This window comes from Saccoglossus kowalevskii, chromosome 1, assembly GCF_978046115.1.
Source record: "Saccoglossus kowalevskii chromosome 1, keSacKowa6.1, whole genome shotgun sequence".
Lineage (NCBI taxonomy): Eukaryota > Metazoa > Hemichordata > Enteropneusta > Harrimaniidae > Saccoglossus > Saccoglossus kowalevskii.
This window is the reverse complement of record NC_140641.1, coordinates 40483889-40504633: the sequence shown is the minus strand read 5'-3', so window position 1 is coordinate 40504633 and position 20745 is coordinate 40483889. Positions and strand designations below refer to the sequence as shown.

Genomic DNA, 20745 nt, shown 5'->3' with positions numbered 1-20745 from the left:
GCCTGCCCCATTGGTATGTATGGTGTTACATAGTTGCCTACTCAACTAATTGGTGTGACTGGAGTTGCATAATTGCCTTCCCCATTGGTGTATATGGTGTTACATAGTTCCCTACTCCACTAATTGGTGTGACTGGAGTTGCATAATTGCCTTCCCCATTGGTGTGTATGGTGTTACATAGTTACCTACTCCACTAATTGGTGTGACTGGAGTTGCATAATTGCCTTCCCCATTGGTGTGTATGGTGTTACATAGTTACCTACTCCACTAATTGGTGTGACTGGAGTTGCATAATTGCCTTCCCCATTGGTGTGTATGGTGTTACATAGTTGCCTACTGCACTAATTGGTGTGACTGGGGTTGCATAAATGCCTTCCCCATTGGTGTGTATGGTGTTACATAGTTGCCTACTCCACTGATTGGTGTCTATGGTGTTACATAGTTACCTACTCCACTAATTGGTGTGACTGGAGTTGCATAATTGCCTGCCCCATTGGTGTGTATGGTATTACATAGTTACCTACTGCACTAATTGGTGTGATTGGAGTTGCATAATTGCCTGCCCCATTGGTGTGTATGGTATTACATAGTTACCTACTGCACTAATTGGTGTGACTGGAGTTGCATAATTGCCTTCACCATTGGTGTGTATAGTGTTACATAGTTCCCTGCTCCACTAATTGGTGTGACTGCAGTTGCATAATTTCCTTCCCCATTGGTGTGTATGGTGTTACATAGTTGCTTACTCCACTAATTGGTGTGACTGGAGTTGCATAATTGCCTTCCCCATTAGTGTGTATGGTGTTACATAGTTACCTACTCCACTAATTGGTGTGACTGGAGTTGCATAATTGCCTTCCCCATTGGTGTGTATGGTGTTACATAGTTGCCTACTCCACTAATTGGTGTGACTGGGGTTGCATAATTGCCTTCCCCATTGGTGTGTATGGTGTTACATAGTTGCCTACTCCACTGATTGGTGTCTATGGTGTTACATAGTTACCTACTCCACTAATTGGTGTGACTGGAGTTGCATAATTGCCTTCCCCATTGGTGTGTATGGTGTTACATAGTTGCCTACTCCACTAATTGGTGTGACTGGAGTTGCATAATTGCCTTCCCCATTAGTGTGTATGATGTTACATTGTTACCTACTCTACTAATTGGTGTGACTGGAGTTGCATAATTGCCTTCCCCATTGCTGTGTATGGTGTTACATTGTGACCTACTCCACTAATTGGTGTGACTGGAGTTGCATAATTGCCTTCCCCATTGGTGTGAATGGTGTTACATAGTTGCCTACTCCACTAATTGGTGTGACTGAAATTGCATAATTGCCTTCCCCATTGGTGTGTATGGTGTTACATAGTTACCTACTCCATTAATTGGTGTGACTGGAGTTGCATAATTGCCTGCCCCATTGGTGTGTATGGTGTTACATAGTTGCCTACTCCACTAATTGGTGTGACTGGAGTTGCATAATTGCCTTCCCCATTAGTGTGTATGGTGTTACATAGTTACCTACTCCACTAATTGGTGTGACTGGAGTTGCATAATTGCCTTCCCCATTGGTGTGTATGGTGTTACATAGTTGCCTACTCCACTAATTGGTGTGACTGGGGTTGCATAATTGCCTTCCCCATTGGTGTGTATGGTGTTACATAGTTGCCTACTCCACTGATTGGTGTCTATGGTGTTACATAGTTACCTACTCCACTAATTGGTGTGACTGGAGTTGCATAATTGCCTTCCCCATTGGTGTGTATGGTGTTACATAGTTGCCTACTCCACTAATTGGTGTGACTGGAGTTGCATAATTGCCTTCCCCATTAGTGTGTATGATGTTACATTGTTACCTACTCTACTAATTGGTGTGACTGGAGTTGCATAATTGCCTTCCCCATTGCTGTGTATGGTGTTACATTGTGACCTACTCCACTAATTGGTGTGACTGGAGTTGCATAATTGCCTTCCCCATTGGTGTGAATGGTGTTACATAGTTGCCTACTCCACTAATTGGTGTGACTGAAATTGCATAATTGCCTTCCCCATTGGTGTGTATGGTGTTACATAGTTACCTACTCCATTAATTGGTGTGACTGGAGTTGCATAATTGCCTGCCCCATTGGTGTGTATGGTGTTACATAGTTGCCTACTCCACTAATTGGTGTGACTGGAGTTGCATAATTGCCTTCCCCATTGGTGTGTATGGTGTTACATAGTTACCTACTCCACTAATTGGTGTGACTGGAGTTGCATAATTGTCTGCCCCATTGGTATGTTAGGTGTTACATAGTTGCCTACTCCACTGATTGGTGTATATGGTGTTACATAGTTACCTACTCCACTGATTGGTGTGACTGGAGTTGCATAACTGCCTTCCCCATTGGTATGTATAGTGTTACATAGTTACCTAATCCACTGATTGGTGTGACTCGAGTTGCATAATTGCCTTACCCATTGGTGTGTATGGTGTTACATAGTAACCTACTGCACTAATTGGTGTGACTGGAGTTGCATAATTGCCTTCCCCATTGGTGTGTATAGTGTTACATAGTAACCTACTCCACTAATTGGTGTGACTGGAGTTGCATAATTGCCTTCCCCATTGGTGTGTATGGTGTTACATAGTTACCTACTCCACTAATTGGTGTGACTGGAGTTGCATTATTGCCTTCCCCATTGGTGTGTATGGTGTTACATAGTTGCCTACTGCACTAATTGGTGTGACTGGGGTTGCATAATTGCCTTCCCCATTGGTGTGTATGGTGTTACATAGTTGCCTACTCCACTGATTGGTGTCTATGGTGTTACATAGTTACCTACTCCACTAATTGGTGTGACTGGAGTTGCATAATTGCCTGCCCCATTGGTGTGTATGGTATTACATAGTTACCTACTGCACTAATTGGTGTGATTGGAGTTGCATAATTGCCTGCCCCATTGCTGTGTATGGTATTACATAGTTACCTACTGCACTAATTGGTGTGACTGGAGTTGCATAATTGCCTTCACCATTGGTGTGTATAGTGTTACATAGTTCCCTGCTCCACTAATTGGTGTGATTGCAGTTGCATAATTTCCTTCCCCATTGGTGTGTATGGTGTTACATAGTTGCTTACTCCACTAATTGGTGTGACTGGAGTTGCATAATTGCCTTCCCCATTGGTGTGTATAGTGTTACATAGTTCCCTGCTCCACTAATTGGTGTGACTGGAGTTGCATAATTGCCTTCCCCATTGCTGTGTATGGTGTTACATTGTGACCTACTCCACTAATTGGTGTGACTCGAGTTGCATAATTGCCTTCCCCATTGGTGTGTATGATGTTACAATGTTACCTACTCCACTAATTGGTGTGACTGGAGTTGCATTATTGCCTTCCCCATTGGTGTGTATGGTGTTACATAGTTGCCTACTGCACTAATTGGTGTGACTGGGGTTGCATAATTGCCTTCCCCATTGGTGTGTATGGTGTTACATAGTTGCCTACTCCACTGATTGGTGTCTATGGTGTTACATAGTTACCTACTCCACTAATTGGTGTGACTGGAGTTGCATAATTGCCTGCCCCATTGGTGTGTATGGTATTACATAATTACCTACTGCACTAATTGGTGTGATTGGAGTTGCATAATTGCCTGCCCCATTGGTGTGTATGGTATTACATAGTTACCTACTGCACTAATTGGTGTGACTGGAGTTGCATAATTGCCTTCCCCATTGGTGTGTATAGTGTTACATAGTTCCCTGCTCCACTAATTGGTGTGACTGGAGTTGCATAATTGCCTTCCCCATTGCTGTGTATGGTGTTACATTGTGACCTACTCCACTAATTGGTGTGACTCGAGTTGCATAATTGCCTTCCCCATTGGTGTGTATGATGTTACAATGTTACCTACTCCACTAATTGGTGTGACTGGAGTTGCATAATTGCCTTCCACATTGGTGTGTATGGCGTTACATAGTTACCTACTCCACTAATTGGTGTGACTGGAGTTGCATAATTGCCTTCCCCATTGGTGTGTATGGTGTTACATAGTTACCTACTCCACTAATTGGTGTGACTGGAGTTGCATTATTGCCTGCCCCATTGGTGTGTATGGTATTACATAGTTACCTACTGCACTAATTGGTGTGATTGGAGTTGCATAATTGCCTGCCCCATTGGTGTGTATGGTATTACATAGTTACCTACTGCACTAATTGGTGTGACTGGAGTTGCATAATTGCCTTCCCCATTGGTGTGTATGGTGTTACATAGTTGCCTACTCCACTAATTGGTGTGACTGGAGTTGCATAATTGCCTTCCTCATTGGTGTGTATGATGTTACATTGTTACCTACTCTACTAATTGGTGTGACTGGAGTTGCATAATTGCCTTCCCCATTGCTGTGTATGGTGTTACATTGTTACCTACTCCACTAATTGGTGTGACTCGAGTTGCATAATTGCCTTCCCCATTGGTGTGTATGGTGTTACATAGTTACCTACTCCATTAATTGGTGTGACTGGAGTTGCATAATTGCCTTCCCCATTGGTGTGTATGGTGTTACATAGTTACCTACTCCATTAATTGGTGTGACTGGAGTTGCATAATTGCCTGCCCCATTGGTGTGTATGGTGTTACATAGTTGCCTACTCCACTGATTGGTGTATATGGTGTTACATAGTTACCTTCTCTACTAATTGGTGTGACTGGAGTTGCATAATTGCCTTCCCCATTGGTATGTATGGTGTTACATAGTTGCCTACTCCACTGATTGATGTCTATGGTGTTACATAGTTACCTACTCCACTAATTGGTGTGACTGGAGTTGCATAACTGTCTGCCCCATTGGTATGTTAGGTGTTACATAGTTGCCTACTCCACTGATTGGTGTATATGGTGTTACATAGTTACCTTCTCTACTAATTGGTGTGACTGGAGTTGCATAATTGCCTTCGCCATTGGTATGTATGGTGTTACATAGTTGCCTACTCCACTGATTGATGTCTATGGTGTTACATAGTTACCTACTCCACTAATTGGTGTGACTGGAGTTGCATAATTGCCTTCCCCATAGGTGTGTATGGTGTTACATAGTTACCTAATCCACTGATTGGTGTGACTGGAGTTGCATAATTGCCTTCCCCATTGGTGTGTTTAGTATTACATATTTGCCTATTCCACTAATTGGTGTGACCGTAGTTACCAAGTTGCCTGCCCCATTGGTGTGTATGGTGTGACATAATTGTCTACTCCACTAGTTAGTGTGACTGGAGTTACATAGTTACCTACCAGATTGATGTGTATGGTGTTACATTGTAGCCTACTCCATTAATTGGTGTGTCCGGAGTTGCATAGTTACCTGCCGCATTGGTGTGTATATGTAATGTTGCATAGTTACCTACTCCATTGCTGTCTATAGTGTTACAGGGTACCCTACCTCATTGGTGTGTATGGTGTGCAGGGTTTTCTATCCCATAGTTGTGTATAATGATATATGGTTTCTTAACCCATTGGTGTTTATGGTGTTACAGCTTTGTCTACCACATTTATGTCTATGGTGCTGCAGGGTTACCTACCCCATTGTTGTGTATAATGTTACAGGGTCACCTACCCCATTTGTGTGTTTGGTGCCGCAGGGCTTCCTACTCCGTTTGTGGGTATAGTCTTACATGGTTGCCTACAACACCGTTGTGTAAGATGCTACAGGATTTCCCACTCCATTGGTGTGTATTGTGCTGTGGGTTGTCTATCTTAGTGGTACAAGGTTGTCATTCCCACTAGTGTTCATGGTGTTACAGTTATGCCCACCCCATCGTTGTGTACGGAGTTACAGTGTTGTCCAGGCCATAGTTGTGGCTGTGTTGTCACCCCCATTGGTATGCATGATGTTTCACGGTTGCCATCTCCATTTGTGTGTATGGTTCTGCAAGGTTTCCTACCAAATGTGTGCACAGTGTTATAGTGTCGTCATTGGTTGTGTATAGTGTTACATGTTACGCTCTCATCAATGTCAATGATATTTATCATATATATATCCCAAAATGTATGCAAATACAGACTGAAATGATAAATAGATATTTATAAATAGAAACGGAAACCAACAGCCAAGTGTTAACAGATAATTCTACACCGCAATCAACCAGTTCAACTACCGCATGAAAAAAACTAAATTCCGCCACAAAAGAATCAGCAGGCATAAAAAGGAACACATTCTCCTAGAAACATTTTAATTGTCATGATGGTGTATCATGGGAAGAAAAACATACTAAATGTCACAAACCCGGGATCGGTCACACGTGCAGGGGGGACGCAATGAGCGGTGATGACAAACGTACATACAGTCTACCAAGCTATATATATATATATATATATATATATATATATATATATATATATATATATATATATATATATATATATATATATATATATATATATATATATATATATATTTTAAACCTTCCACGCAAATATATACTCATACATAGAATTACATAAAACTTGTGCACATAAAAATGTCACTAGTAAATCCCAATAATATTAATATACAGAAATTAGCAACTTCAATCTATTGTCTATCTATGTGAAGGAGAAAAATTCGCCGAATATGTCGATACATACAATAAAAAGTTTGGCCATATATGGCTTTCAGGTTAAGAAATTATGGCAAAGCAAAAACGGTGGTGAAGTTTACATCATCGATATCCTATTTTAGTCGTACGTTGTTCGGTCACGTTCCTTGTATCGTGGCATTGATGATACTTCAATGGTGTGTCATAGAAGGGAAAACAAATTAACCATTCTCTTTGGAAAAATCTAATGATCCAACTGTATTGTGATGGTGTGTCGTAGAAAGGAGAACACACTAACTCGCTAACTAACTAACTAGGCGTACATTTATATTTCTGCATAATTAGTAAGGTTACACACTAGCAGGAAACATATGGTTAGGGCATACCCACAACATATTCTATATGAAACCCGAGGTATACGTCAGACAAGTTTGAGACTGCGTGACTGAGCTTTCTGATTATATGTTCTCTTAAACGCCAGAAGAAACACCGATTAGTGAATGCAACGCGTCAGTGGCTTTGGCATATCTTTTAGGTCTACAACACACACCAAGGCTACAGATCAACACATTTTAATGTATTTGTGTTTGCATTTGAATGGAATGCTTCTCGGGATTTAAACTTATTGAGAACATTAACAAATAAAAGATTTTTTGCAATTATACAGAAAGAAATTTGGTGTTGCCATAGTAATATAACATCAAATGTATAGTCATTGATCTTCATAACATATGAGATCACAATTCTAGTTGTTACAAAGGTAAGACCTTTCTACTAATATTTAAGTTTCGTCACAGCATTTACGTTCATTCTTAAATTTCATTAAACTGTGAATTATCAAGCTTTAGACCAAGTTTAAAAAATGATAAATAAAATTGAATGAATACAACGATCCGTCAATTGTCTAGCAGCTCATCTGGTATCTCATATGCAGAACTGATAGAAGCAATGTTAAAACCCTCATTATCCTGGCTTTCGATTCGGACTATGTGTTTACCTGGAGGAACATTGAATGCTACCTCATGCACTGCTGATACCAAACGATTAGCAAGGCAATCAATTGTGGTTTGGTAATCATCATCTAAATAAATGTCAGCAGAACCACATTTTTTACGTTCACTTGTGATAGTGGTTACAGCTATAATGCTGTTGAGGTTTTGATAAGGTTCAATGTCAACCTCAAATTCAATAAAACTTTTCTCTTTCACTGTACGCCACAGTTTTTTCACATCAGTACGTCCTTCGCCACTCTTTTTCAGTGTGAATGTATTCCAAGATTTTTTGTTTAAGGGGACAAGAACTCCCTCCTCGGGCCTGAACTCTGATAGCATCTTAGACCAACATTGTGGTCGTGTTATAGCTGTGGTATTAAAGAGAACTGGTTTAAGCGCTTTCTGTGGCAAACTTGTGAATGCTTGGTTTTCTTCCTCTATAAGACCATCAAGTGAATATTTAGGTTTTTCTAGTTGTTTCTTAAGTCCAACTGTAGTGTCATAGAGAACTTGCTTCACAAGTTCAGCCAAGAAAATTGCCATCATATCGTGTGCTTTTGGACCTGGGTGATAATCGTGTCCACTCAACAGATCATCGGCTTTGTGAGCTTCTACTATTTCACAGACTGCATCAGGCATGCTGATAGAAGGAACATCATAGTACTCACTCAGTGGGACGCTACCGATTTTCTCACTATTTTCACAAGAATAGCGATGAATCTGTCGGCCATGAAGGAAGTTTGCATAGATCAGCTGAGGCTCATTTGGCAGATCAGCAAGGATCATTCTTGTCAGCCTTTCCTGACCAAGATATGCATTTTTGTAACCAAAATCATTGTGTGCAAATTCCCACAAAAGTAAATCCTTCGTCAGCACATTGCAGTGTGTCTGGAAGCAATATGAATAGTAATAACTGTTAGTTGCGCCGATTGCACCATTCTCCACTGTCACTTCGCTCCCTAACATCTTCTGTAAATATTTGCCAAGAGTGGTTGCAAATATTCCTTGTTTACCACCAACTCCTGCTCCAACAGAGATAGATCCTCCGACTACACTGATGCTAAATGTCCTGTTAGTGACCAAGACCTCTTCGAACTTTTTCGTCAATTTTTCAGTTGAGGTAATATGCTTCAATGCTAGACGTACCATTTCCTCGTCTATACCAAGTGTTTCCTTATCTTTCTCGAGAAGACTTGACACGCTTTTAATCCTATTCTGTACATCTATCAGTCTGTCATTCACATCTGTATCCATGTTTGGCGTATCCGAGATTATTTCGGGATAAATGGTTGACATTCCATAATGCAATGCCATTTTGTCTGGTGATTTATTCTGAATGATATCTTTTCCTGTGACTATCATTGGCTTAGTGAAGGAACTCGAATGCAAGATTATAGTGTAAATACAAACCATTGAAAGTGCTCCAAGTATAAATGGCAAGAGCGCCTTCTTGGTTGTCATCATTACTCTCTGTGTGGTAGATGACAAAATTATCACCAATAGATTTTTACTCTGATATTTCTCTTATGTCGCAAACTAAAACAGAAAATAAAGTGCATCATTAGTTAACACTAATATGGTAATAAACTAGACGTCTAATAATAATGACGAAATATTGAAATACGATTAGCCATATACATGCTGATACTATTGACCTTATTTCTATAAATTAACCAATGTATAGGTGCTCTACTTTACTACCACTCATCAAATTTTAATGAAACTATGTACATAGGTGCTTTTGGATAATCCACAGATCTCGTTACTTCGGGGTAATATTATTATATTAATTACCTACTTTGTATAAATATTCATGTGTCCTTAATATGCATAACCGATATGTGCTTAGCACTGCTATAGATAGTGTCATGCAACCAGTGAAGGAATCTGTTGTTAATGTATCAGTTGATTATATATGGCCATGTGACATCAACTAGTACTTTAATTTTGTTTTCTGACAAGATATATGACCAACATATCCAGTCATTTTATGTACTCATTATTTCATTGAATATTCATAATTATTAAATTAAAACCAGTTATATTTTCAGCACACGGGTGTTCTTTCTAAACTGTTTTCGATTGTACTCCCAACTCGTGTAGTCAGTTAGTCCTAGAAAGAAACTAGTAAACGGGTACTGTTTGAAACTAAGAAAACGTACTGTTACTAGTTCAGTAAAACTTCCAGGTGTGTAGTGTCAATGAGTTTAAACCCAAATATATGATTTATTTCTAACAAATCTTCGAATACGAGTATTTTTATTATGTTCTGCCACGAATTTGGCGAGTTTTATTGATATTTATATTTGATTCTGCCAGTATTTGTTGAATTTCCTAGCAACCCCATCATGGTTACTGCGATGAACAAATTACCTATGATATTTCAGTAAACTGGACATGGATATACATGGTGCATCTGATTCGTAAATGTTTAATCATGGACTACTTGTCATTCTCGCATCACATGCTTAGTTCTGTCAGTGGAGTGACTACTCAACGACTTAGTTGATCACTAGAAAAAAATATATCCATTAAAAAGTAAGAAGTAAATCGCACTCTGACTCATGTTCTTCTGACACGTGTAATTTGACTTGGCATCCACTACCATAGTCCAGTGATTATTTGGGGGAATGTCAAGATGGTCAAGTAGAGAGTGTACCTAATTTCTGGGCATGGCGAATTGGTGCTGCCGTTGATGCACAAGACAACCCAAAGCACATACAATGTTTTACAAATTGATGGAAGTCCTTCAATTTGGATACCACATAGATTATCACAGTTGGATAACTTGGTTTCTTAACAAGACGATGAAGAAACTGGCCGATACTGGAGAAAGTGTCAGTTACCAGAAAACGAAGGCATGGTTAGAACAATATCGAGGGTACAAAGAGTGGTAGAATGCTAGTTAATGACCTATTTGGGTCTCGGTTCTAATAAACATTCTTGACCCAATGATCCTAGAACCTCAATCCCAAACAGACCATTGACTACTGTTAGTTATACCACTCTTTGGCTCTTTGCTATTGTAACCATACCTTCTTTATCTGTTGAACAACATATTGAAAACTGGGCTTAATTAAAAATCGGATAGTTTCCTTAGTGCAAATTGTCATTGTTTATACTGGTTATTCGGACTGTTTCAGGCCGGAATTTTTCTTTCATTTTGAACATGCTAAAGAGTGTAGCTTATTCCTCACTTTTCAAAAGAAACATTAGTTTCTAGTTGCAAGACCAGGGACTCAACCCACGTACATTTCTTCTGATAAGCCTAGTTGTAGAATAGCCACTTTACTGAACAAGTAACCTGTAGAATACTGTGTGGGTAATATTTTTTATATTGATTTTTGTTGCATTTGCAGCAAATAGTTACCAAACAATGAGAAATCTATAGGATTGAATATACCCCACAGCCTGCTTCACATGCATTGTTCATAGTTCATATGGTGCTTACACCAGGATTTAATTACAGCACCTAGGCGGTATGTGGTTACAGCTTAATGTTCGAGTAATCGCAAGAAATTGACATGACAATAGAAATTCATTAAAGACTGCCACTCCCATGCAATTAACAGCGAGTGAAATTCCTGGGATTGAAACATATATTTTGAAGTCACTGATGTAGGCAACGAATAACTGCAAGTTGACATAAAGACTAGGTAGTTTATTTAATCAGTGGTAAACTAGAGGCTGAAATTATAATTAATTTGTTTATTTCAATTTCTCCTGACGTCAAATAGAATACACTGGTGAAACACGGTAGTAACTGTGGGTGAAAGGATGTTTTGGGGTGTAGTTTACATTGTATATGGAGTGGTAGGGTCGGGTGTAATGTGTTCATTTCCAACTATTATGAAGTCACGTAGAATTTCACTTAATTTATTTTTGCTGACATGTTTTCAAGCATTACATGTGAATCTAATTTTCACTGCGCTGTGTCTCAATATAGTATGAGGGAAATGGCATATTCACTGGAATTTATTTCAGGGGAAAAATGTTTTCAGTGATAATGAAGTATTATGACAGACACCCTCCCCGTGGCTTTCATTGCGTATGGAAGTTATTTTCACGAGTGATGCGGTGTATCCTGCTGCCGTACTTTCACGAGCGAAGCCACGGGGAGGGTGTGGGGTTCTGTTATTATACACATGTCCCATATTTGATTATTTCATATTAAAAAAAGAACGTGCAACAAACCGGGATAGAAATTTAGATCGGGAAACCCAATTGCCCATTAATATGCTCCAAGACAGTGCTGCGACCTAGCAACGCTTGTCAGTGTAGAACGCGTGTCGCTGTACGTGTGAAAATAAAATAATCAGACGTCTAATTTAAGTCATTGTCCGAATAAATAACTCGTGGATGTTTAAGCGCGGTGGTCGTAGCACAGCGCGTGTTCGAATTTCATGTAAATAAACAATGTATTTTACACGCGTTGTATACGTCGCTGTGAGTCCCATATCGAACAGGACGCGACACGACGACTGTCGCCCTTTAGTTGGGACCACGACAGAACCAGAACTTAAACTGGGCGACTACGATACACGGTTGATGTTGAAGTTAAAAGTTCCTCCACAGATCTGTGCATTGGCAAACATGCCGTGCAACTGCGGTACTCCACTGACGGAATGACTTTCGTTGAAATCGGTCGTCGCTGACTCGTGAGCTGCACACTACAACCTCGTTTGTGATGTTGCTTGCTTGTCGTGGATAGACTGAGTCTTGGTTACCGGTTAAATTTTGCTAATTTGGCGTTGGTAATCTTTATTTGGAACTGAGTAACGCCGCAACGTCGCCAGCAGAAACCTCATGGTATATCGATGTTGATGGTTGCGGCTCCATATTAATCGGAGATTTTACTGCGGGTCCAGGCAGCGGGTGGATCTTCCGAGAGCCCTTCAAGATTTATAAAACTCAGATTCCAGGTGGTCAACAAACATTAAGTTCTCCCAATCCTAGTATTCTATGTGATGTACATCTAACATGCCAAAAATGCTGGTGAACGATTTGAACCTGACAAAAATACTTGAAATAGATACCAGGAAGGGGAGGGGGGTAAAAGAAAAGTTATATAACATTTTATTATTCAATAATTTATTAAAATACACAAGTTTGTCCAACTCCCTGTGATACAACACCTCAGACATAGCTCATTGTACTCGGCTGGAGTGTGGGCAAAAAGTTACTATTTGAATTTTTGATATCTTTTTTCATTAATGAGAAAGTTGACCCCGAAGTTAGAGTAACTGTTCAGCAGGAATGGCTTTTTAACTCTTCTGTGATTTTTTTTTTGGCTTGGCTGATTTTGTCACGGTTCATACTTGACAGGCAGGTCGTACCATCACTAATTGGAAAAACAATCCTGACCCACCGCTACCATGGCAACAGCCAAAGTCTTGTAATAGCTGTGCCCAAATGATCATGCCTTTTATTTTGGCTACGTTGCGCACTGGTAAGAGATCACCGGCGCCGACATTGTTACCACTGTCAACGGAATCCCAACGCAGCTTTGAACTTTGAATAAAATGTAAATGCTGCTTCCAATCTAGAAAATACTATCGCAAAACGATTGGAAATTATACATTTAACGGCTGAATACGTCCTAACAATAAAATAAAGTGACTTCTAATGACTGCCATGTTATTTTGCAAACCTCGTATAAGGTGCCCGGTTTTAGTTATAAACAGACGTTAGCTTCACGTTCATGTCCCTTCCATGATAACAGCCGAAAACATATTGCTTGTTTTTTACCGGTTTTCATTGGCAACCGAAGTATTTTTATTTTGTAAACAAATTTTCGTCTGCTATTTTTATTCAGTTCAAATCGTTCAGCAACATTTTTGGCATATTAGGTGTACATCACATGGAATACTACGATTGAGAGAACTTGATGTATGTTGACTGATTTTTATCATAGTACGAAGTACCAGGAAGTTACTCAGATCCAAATAAAGATTACCAACGTCAAATGAGCAACATTAGACTGGTAATCAAGATTCATGTAATCCATGGCTAACAAGCAACATCACAAGCGAAGTTGTAGCATGCAGTAAGTCATCCCGTCAGTGGAGTACCGCAGTAACACGGCATGTTTGCCATCAGCATTGTATTCAAACGAATCACGTGGTGTGCCGTTCTCGTTCAAACCCGGGATTCGATCAATAGGGGAGTCCCATTAAAAAAACACATTGCAAATCATGCAAGTTCAACATTTTCAAACCAATATACTAAAACAGAAATGCTCAGAAATGTAAATGAAGGATAGATATTACTTTTCACTATACACATCTCTGTTGATACTATTCCTCACATATTCTACTCCCAATTACTCCTGCGTAAAATGGACTAGCCTCTTCATGTTGACATTCAGACTAAAATCACGTGACAGGCTGTTAAAATTGGCTGTTGCATACTCTTTCGCCGGTCTGGAAAATGTGTTTAATTAACTCACATTCAAGCAACAATGCAGATTTCCCAGTGGGAGTGAGACTATTCAAACTCTGCCACTAAAAAATAGGGGTGTTTTCAGCAAAAAACGAATAACCCTGGAATACACACAATATACTGAATTTCGGAACAAATCGTGCATTACTTACAGCAGCAGAATACCACAGAAATATCAGACGAAACATGAAAACACTATATATTGTATTTCAGCCTGAACCCTCTATAATGCAATTCAAGGAATTAACCCCATATGTGCATCCATTTCCCACCTTGGTATCACCCACCCCTGAAAACAAACTCTTAATACCACGCTGAAGCGTTTGGTAATAAGCTAAAGGGGCAAACATTCGAAATCATGGGGTGGCAGAAAGAGTGTGCCCAATTTATTTATTTTGCGTTGTCTTGTGTGTCTATTTTTATTTTCTTGTGCCAATATCTTTTACTTGCATGTATCATTTTTCTCTCTCTCCGTCCAGCTTGAGCATTTTTAGTCAAATCTTCGTGCCACCCTCCATGATTGCAAATGGTCAACCCCCAAGCAGCGATTGATGGGGAATTGCAACGAGTGTCTGGGCACCTTTCATTTTGTATTATTATTTATGTAATATCAAAACCTATAGAATGAGTGCACTACAACGGGACAGAATTCCTTCATATTGAAGTAAGTAGAACACCCTGTTCCATTTTTGAATACTAAAGCAAGACCATGGCTTTGTTTTCATTATATAACACACTGTCCTCCCAAATAACCGCCAACCAGTGGATATTAACCTATCGTGCCCGGTCCAAAATTCTACAAAACAGCATTGTAGTAATAAGATTGTATTAACCCAGCATGATAGTATTATAGAACATGCTTTCCCATTTCCACATGTGGCCTTCACGTTTCTTATTGAACAGTTTGCGTTGAGATCGTAAATAGTTATATATGATATATGGGCCTGTATCTATCGCTGCTTGACTAAAAAATCAAAAAGTAGGTACCATTGGTGGACCCCCGTCAGTTTTGTTCATTTCATGACGATATCGTAATACCTCTATTCTAAGCAAATATTGTTGTCATTTTGAATACAAATGCTATTTTCGACTTTTTCTTTAAAATTTCCAGCTAAATTGCTTAGTATACAGGTTCGTTGAGCGGTCGTTCGTCAGATGCATACGAGTTTTGATGATATATTCAATTCACTATTTTTAGCAACTATTTTTTATTTAGGTCAAAATGGTATTTTTTACTTCTTGACAGCGGATCTATTTCGACTGCGCGGCCTCGTCGCTTGTACACTGTTAATGGCAACTGTGTTCACGTGTATACTCACAGTGTTAACGGACTGTGGTATACTGAAGTAACTTTTCCAGTCGGAAAGACAAGTAATCTGGGTTGGCTTGCCATTGAGATCCTTGATAAACAAATTATGCATTGTTGAAACTAATATTAGCTTTTTGTTTCTATTCACTAAAACATGTGTATTGCTTTGGTAGCGTTCAAGTGGTCATGCTTTAACGAGGTAATGCTCATAATTTTGCGAGTTTTAGATGTGTTTTTTCCTGCAGCCTTGTCGCGGGCTCTGTGTTGTCACAGCGTACATGTGTTACTCAACTCCTTTTGTATAGAAGGACAATGGGAGATGACCTGTAGAAATCGCACCTGATTCATGTATGTATCATATAATAGTCACTATGCATCTATACAACGCGTCGATCTGGAAATCACTTTGAAAAAAAAAAAACTTTAATAAAAGCAAGTGGTAGAATTGGTGATGAAATTAAACTATCTTACTGAAGAGAGTATGTTTGTTGATTATGGTAAATGTACGAATATTAACTGTACATGTTGTTGTATGCTGTTTTACTAAGCTTCTGGGGGATGCTGGAGAGGCTGTTTTCTTGCAGTCTGGAAGGTAAACGTATTTACTGCATTGTATTCAATGTGGACCATATATTAGTAATATTGTGTGGTGTAAGAAATCCATGAATAAAGATAGAATGCAAAAGTATATGTGAAATATGTACCTCTACTGAGTCTTTCCAGATATGAAGTTAGTGTCCCACGGAGCACCACACCTTTGAATTCCTTCAACGTCGCATCAATTCTATGCTGGATTATTGACACTTTATCGGTATATTATGGAATAGCACAAGCTGTGCACAAGCGCGTATTGTTTACATGTACTTATCGTACCCATCCCGTATGCGAACGGAAATTAACGTCCGCTTTTGGGTCGCACTTCGGAATTTCACCAGACCTCGCCCCCAAAAGTGGCCGTTACCATATAAGATCAGTAGTATGACGTAGTTATACCGCGAATTTGATAAGTTTTAAAAAGATTCCTGCAACCTCGTCGTAAATCGTTAAATAACTTCATATGGAAAGCCGTATGTCACATAGAAACAGGCTTCTACGTTTTGCAGGAAATTCGAAATAGCACAAAATTAATTTCCCCATGCTTCAATTGGTTCTCTGTTGCCACAACTAAAAATTAAGCGTCACAGTCACATCAACTTAGAATTGGGTGTTGTAGTGGTTGTTCCATAATTCATTATACACGAGTGTGTGTAAATTTAAATTGAAAATAGAAAAAAAAACATGGATTTATGCAAATTGTAAATGAATATCCATGTAATGACAATACATGTATTTCAAATGAATATCGATGTAAGTATATAAAACTGTTCGCGACGGGCCGACTTCCGAACTGGCTGACTTCTCTTGTACTGAAAGGTCGACCCTATGTACATCTACTTAGCCCATTAAGAAGATCATACATTAACCAGCTCGTCGATCTGCAATTCGTTGGTTCATTTAATCTATTTTAGGGAGTGAAATAAAAGTTAGTAAATCATTGATTGCGGTTATGTTGTACAGTGTCGTAAAAAATATGTGTGGAGATTCGTTCATTTTAGTTGCCATACTGCGCTCAACAAAGCAATATTTGCTCATGTGTGCGGTGTTGATGACAAGCTGTCTCATGAAATATTGATATTGAATGGTATTTATCATGATGGGCTTTGTCACGTACCATTCATCTAACACAGCCGCTGTGATTCGTAATGTGTAATCAGAATGTTAACCGATTAAAGGTAGACACAAACAATGTAGCAAACAATAAGGTATAAACTTTGTATTGTGAAATTAGCATGTATATTCCCAGCTTATGATCATATTTGTTAACGTTTGATCTAACTTGACTTGGATTCCGTTAGTATTACATAATTTTATAATTATTACGAACATCACGGGAAACTAGTAAATGCGCCATCAAGAGTTTGGTGATCGGTTAGGATGGCGCTACACTTTCTCATATACAAATATCGGCCCACGTATGCTCCGTCGCAGTATTGTTGTTTTTTGCAATGTCCAGACAAGTTATGGTGTTGATGCGACTGATTGCAACAAAAGTGATCTCAATGTTTTGATTATGTCCAATACTGAACACTTAATATTATAACAAAGGTAAATACAAATCGATGTATGTGAAGTTTATTTATTTTTTAAGTCCATATACAGCCGATGTTCGACGCATGTTAACGTGTGCCACCCACTCTGCAGCAACCTTGCTATTTTTAGATGTTAGTGGAATTACATTTAACAATATAAAAATTGTAAATCAAAGAAATATTTATTATTTTCGTTATTAATCTTTGCGATTATTTAGCTTTTTAATAAAATAATTTAAAAGCAAAATTGTTCAATTTCGAAATGTAGGAATTGTTTGAATAATTGTTACTAAACTGCGTCAATTAATATCATCACATTCGTAGCATCAAGTTACCATATACCGCTCTTCATTCCTTTGACAAACATGAATTCCTACAGAAAGAATTAAAAAGACATTTTAAAGATCTACGGTTGAGTATGTTCTTTTCACTTTCAAGTATAGTACGAGTGGTGGATTTTGACGCCTTAAAAGAAATATTAAACTTGACAGTAACGGTATTGCCCTGATAGCAAGTGGCTTTGACTGTTAAATCCATACTGGCAGTGAGAAGGTTGCGAGATTTGTGGGAGTATTACATTTCTGTAAGATGGAAATAAAAAATATAACTTTTGCTAATATGTCTCAATACATCACATGCGTACGCGTCGATGAATAGTTCGATGATTGTTTTATAGTCCATGGTGTATGGACACGGTCATACAATGGCATTCTGTAAATTACTATATGTGAAATTCCAGCATAACTGAAATTTTTACTTAATAATTTAAACGAAATACAGGTAAAATAAATGATAAAATGAAATAAAATGAACGTGACAACACCAGTTGGCAATAGACGTTATGACGCAACTCGTCAAAAGATGTAATGACACCAGTGGGAAATAGAGGTAACGACACCAGTGGCAACGGACGTAACAACATCAATGGATAATTAACGTGACAACACCACTGGACAATAGACGTAACTACACCACTGGACAATAGACGTAACTACACCACTGGACAATAGACGTAACTACACCACAGGACAATAGACGTAACTACACCACTGGACAATAGACGTAACTACACCACTGGACAATAGACGTATTCACGCCACCGGGCAATACACACAAAGACATCACTTGGCAATGAGCGTAACGACACCACTGGACACCAGTGGACAAAAGATGTAATAACACCAGTAGTCAATAGACGTAACAACAATGGGCAATAGATGTAACCAACACCCGTGGAGAATAGACATAACAACGCCACTGGGTAATGACGTAACGACACCGCTTGGCAAAAGACGTAACGACACCACTGGCCAATGGACGTAACGACACCACTGGCCAATGGACGTAACGACACCACTGGACAAAGTACGTAACGACACCACTAGACAATGGACGTAACGACACCACTAGACAATGGACGTAACGACACCACTGGACAATAGAAGTGATACCACTGGGCGATATAAGTAATAACACCACTGGGCAATAGACATAACAACACGTGTGGGCAATAGACGTAACAACACGTGTGGGCAATAGACGTAACAACACGTGTGGGCAATAGACATAACAACACGTGTGGGCAATAGACGTAACAACACGTGTGGGCAATAGACGTAACAACACGTGTGGGCAATAGACGTAACAACACGTGTGGGCAATAGACATAACAACACGTGTGGGCAATAGACGTAACAACACGTGTGGGCAATAGACATAACAACACGTATGGGCAATAAACATAACAACACGTGTGGGCAATATACATAACAACACGTGTGAGCAATAGACGTAACAACACGTATGGGCAATAAACATAACAACACGTGTGGGCAATAGACGTAACAACACGTATGGGCAATAAACATAACAACACGTGTGGGCAATAGACGTAACAACACGTGTGGGCAATAGACGTAACAACACGTATGGGCAATAGACGTAACAACACGTGTGGGCAATAGACGTAACAACACGTGTGGGCAATAGACGTAACAACACGTGTGGGCAATAGACGTAACAACACGTGTGGGCAATAGACGTAACAACACGTGTGGGCAATAGACATAACAACACGTATGGGCAATAAACATAACAACACGTGTGGGCAATAGACGTAACAACACGTATGGGCAATAAACATAACAACACGTGTGGGCAATAGACATAACAACACATGTGGGCAATAGACGTAACAACACGTATGGGCAATAGACGTAACAACACGTGTGGGCAATAGACGTAACAACACGTGTGGGCAATAGACGTAACAACACGTGTGGGCAATAGACGTAACAACACGTGTGGGCAATAGACGTAACAACACGTGTGGGCAATAGACATAACAACACGTATGGGCAATAGACGTAACAACACGTGTGGGCAATAGACATAACAACACGTGTGGGCAATAGACGTAACAACACGTGTGGGCAATAGACGTAACAACACGTGTGGGCAATAGACGTAACAACACGTGTGGGCAATAGACGTAACAACACGTGTGGGCAATAGACGTAACAACACGTGTGGGCAATAGACGTAACAACACGTGTGGGCAATAGACGTAACAACACGTGTGGGCAATAGACGTAACAACACGTGTGGGCAATAGACGTAACAACACGTGTGGGCAATAGACGTAACAACACGTGTGGGCAATAGACGTAACAACACGTGTGGGCAATAGACGTAACAACACGTGTGGGCAATAGACGTAACAACACGTGTGGGCAATAGACGTAACAACACGTGTGGGCAATAGACGTAACAACACGTGTGGGCAATAGACGTAACAACACGTGTGGGCAATAGACGTAACAACACGTATGGGCAATAAACATAACAACACGTGTGGGCAATAGACATAACAACACGTGTGGGCAATAGACGTAACAACACGTATGGGCAATAGACGTAACAACACGTGTGGGCAATAGACGTAACAACACGTGTGGGCAATAGACGTAACAACACGTGTGGGCAATAGACGTAACAACACGTATGGGCAATAAACGTAACAACACGTGTGGGCAATAGACATAACAACACGTGTGGGCAATAGACGTAACAACACGTGTGGGCAATAGACATAACAACACGTATGGGCAATAAACGTAACAACACGTGTGGGCAATAGACGTAACAACACGTGTGGGCAATAGACGTAACAACACGTGTGGGCAATAGACGTAACAACACCACTTGGCAACAGACGTAACTGTCCTTGTTGCTGATTGGAGAACACGATTAACGCGAACTCTATTGTACGTTTAGCCAATATGACGAGCTTGGATTGAATTACATAACAC

General features: G+C 39.6%; 1 protein-coding gene across 1 annotated transcript; it reads right to left on the bottom strand.

The window, feature by feature from the left end:
- Window positions 1-6509: 6509 nt before the first annotated feature.
- Window positions 6510-16091, bottom strand: LOC144346453 (uncharacterized). Its single transcript, XM_078007214.2, has 2 exons — window positions 16010-16091; window positions 6510-9091 (listed from the first exon to the last, which is right to left on the bottom strand). The coding sequence occupies exon 2, from the start codon at window positions 9017-9019 to the stop codon at window positions 7460-7462; it is 1560 nt and encodes a 519-aa protein (XP_077863340.2). The 5' UTR covers window positions 9020-9091; window positions 16010-16091; the 3' UTR covers window positions 6510-7459.
- Window positions 16092-20745: the final 4654 nt, after the last annotated feature.

Coding starts and splice junctions, on each gene's coding strand:
- LOC144346453 (XM_078007214.2), bottom strand. CDS start 9,019: ATGATGACAACCAAGAAGGCGCTCTTGCCATTTATACTTGGAGCACTT.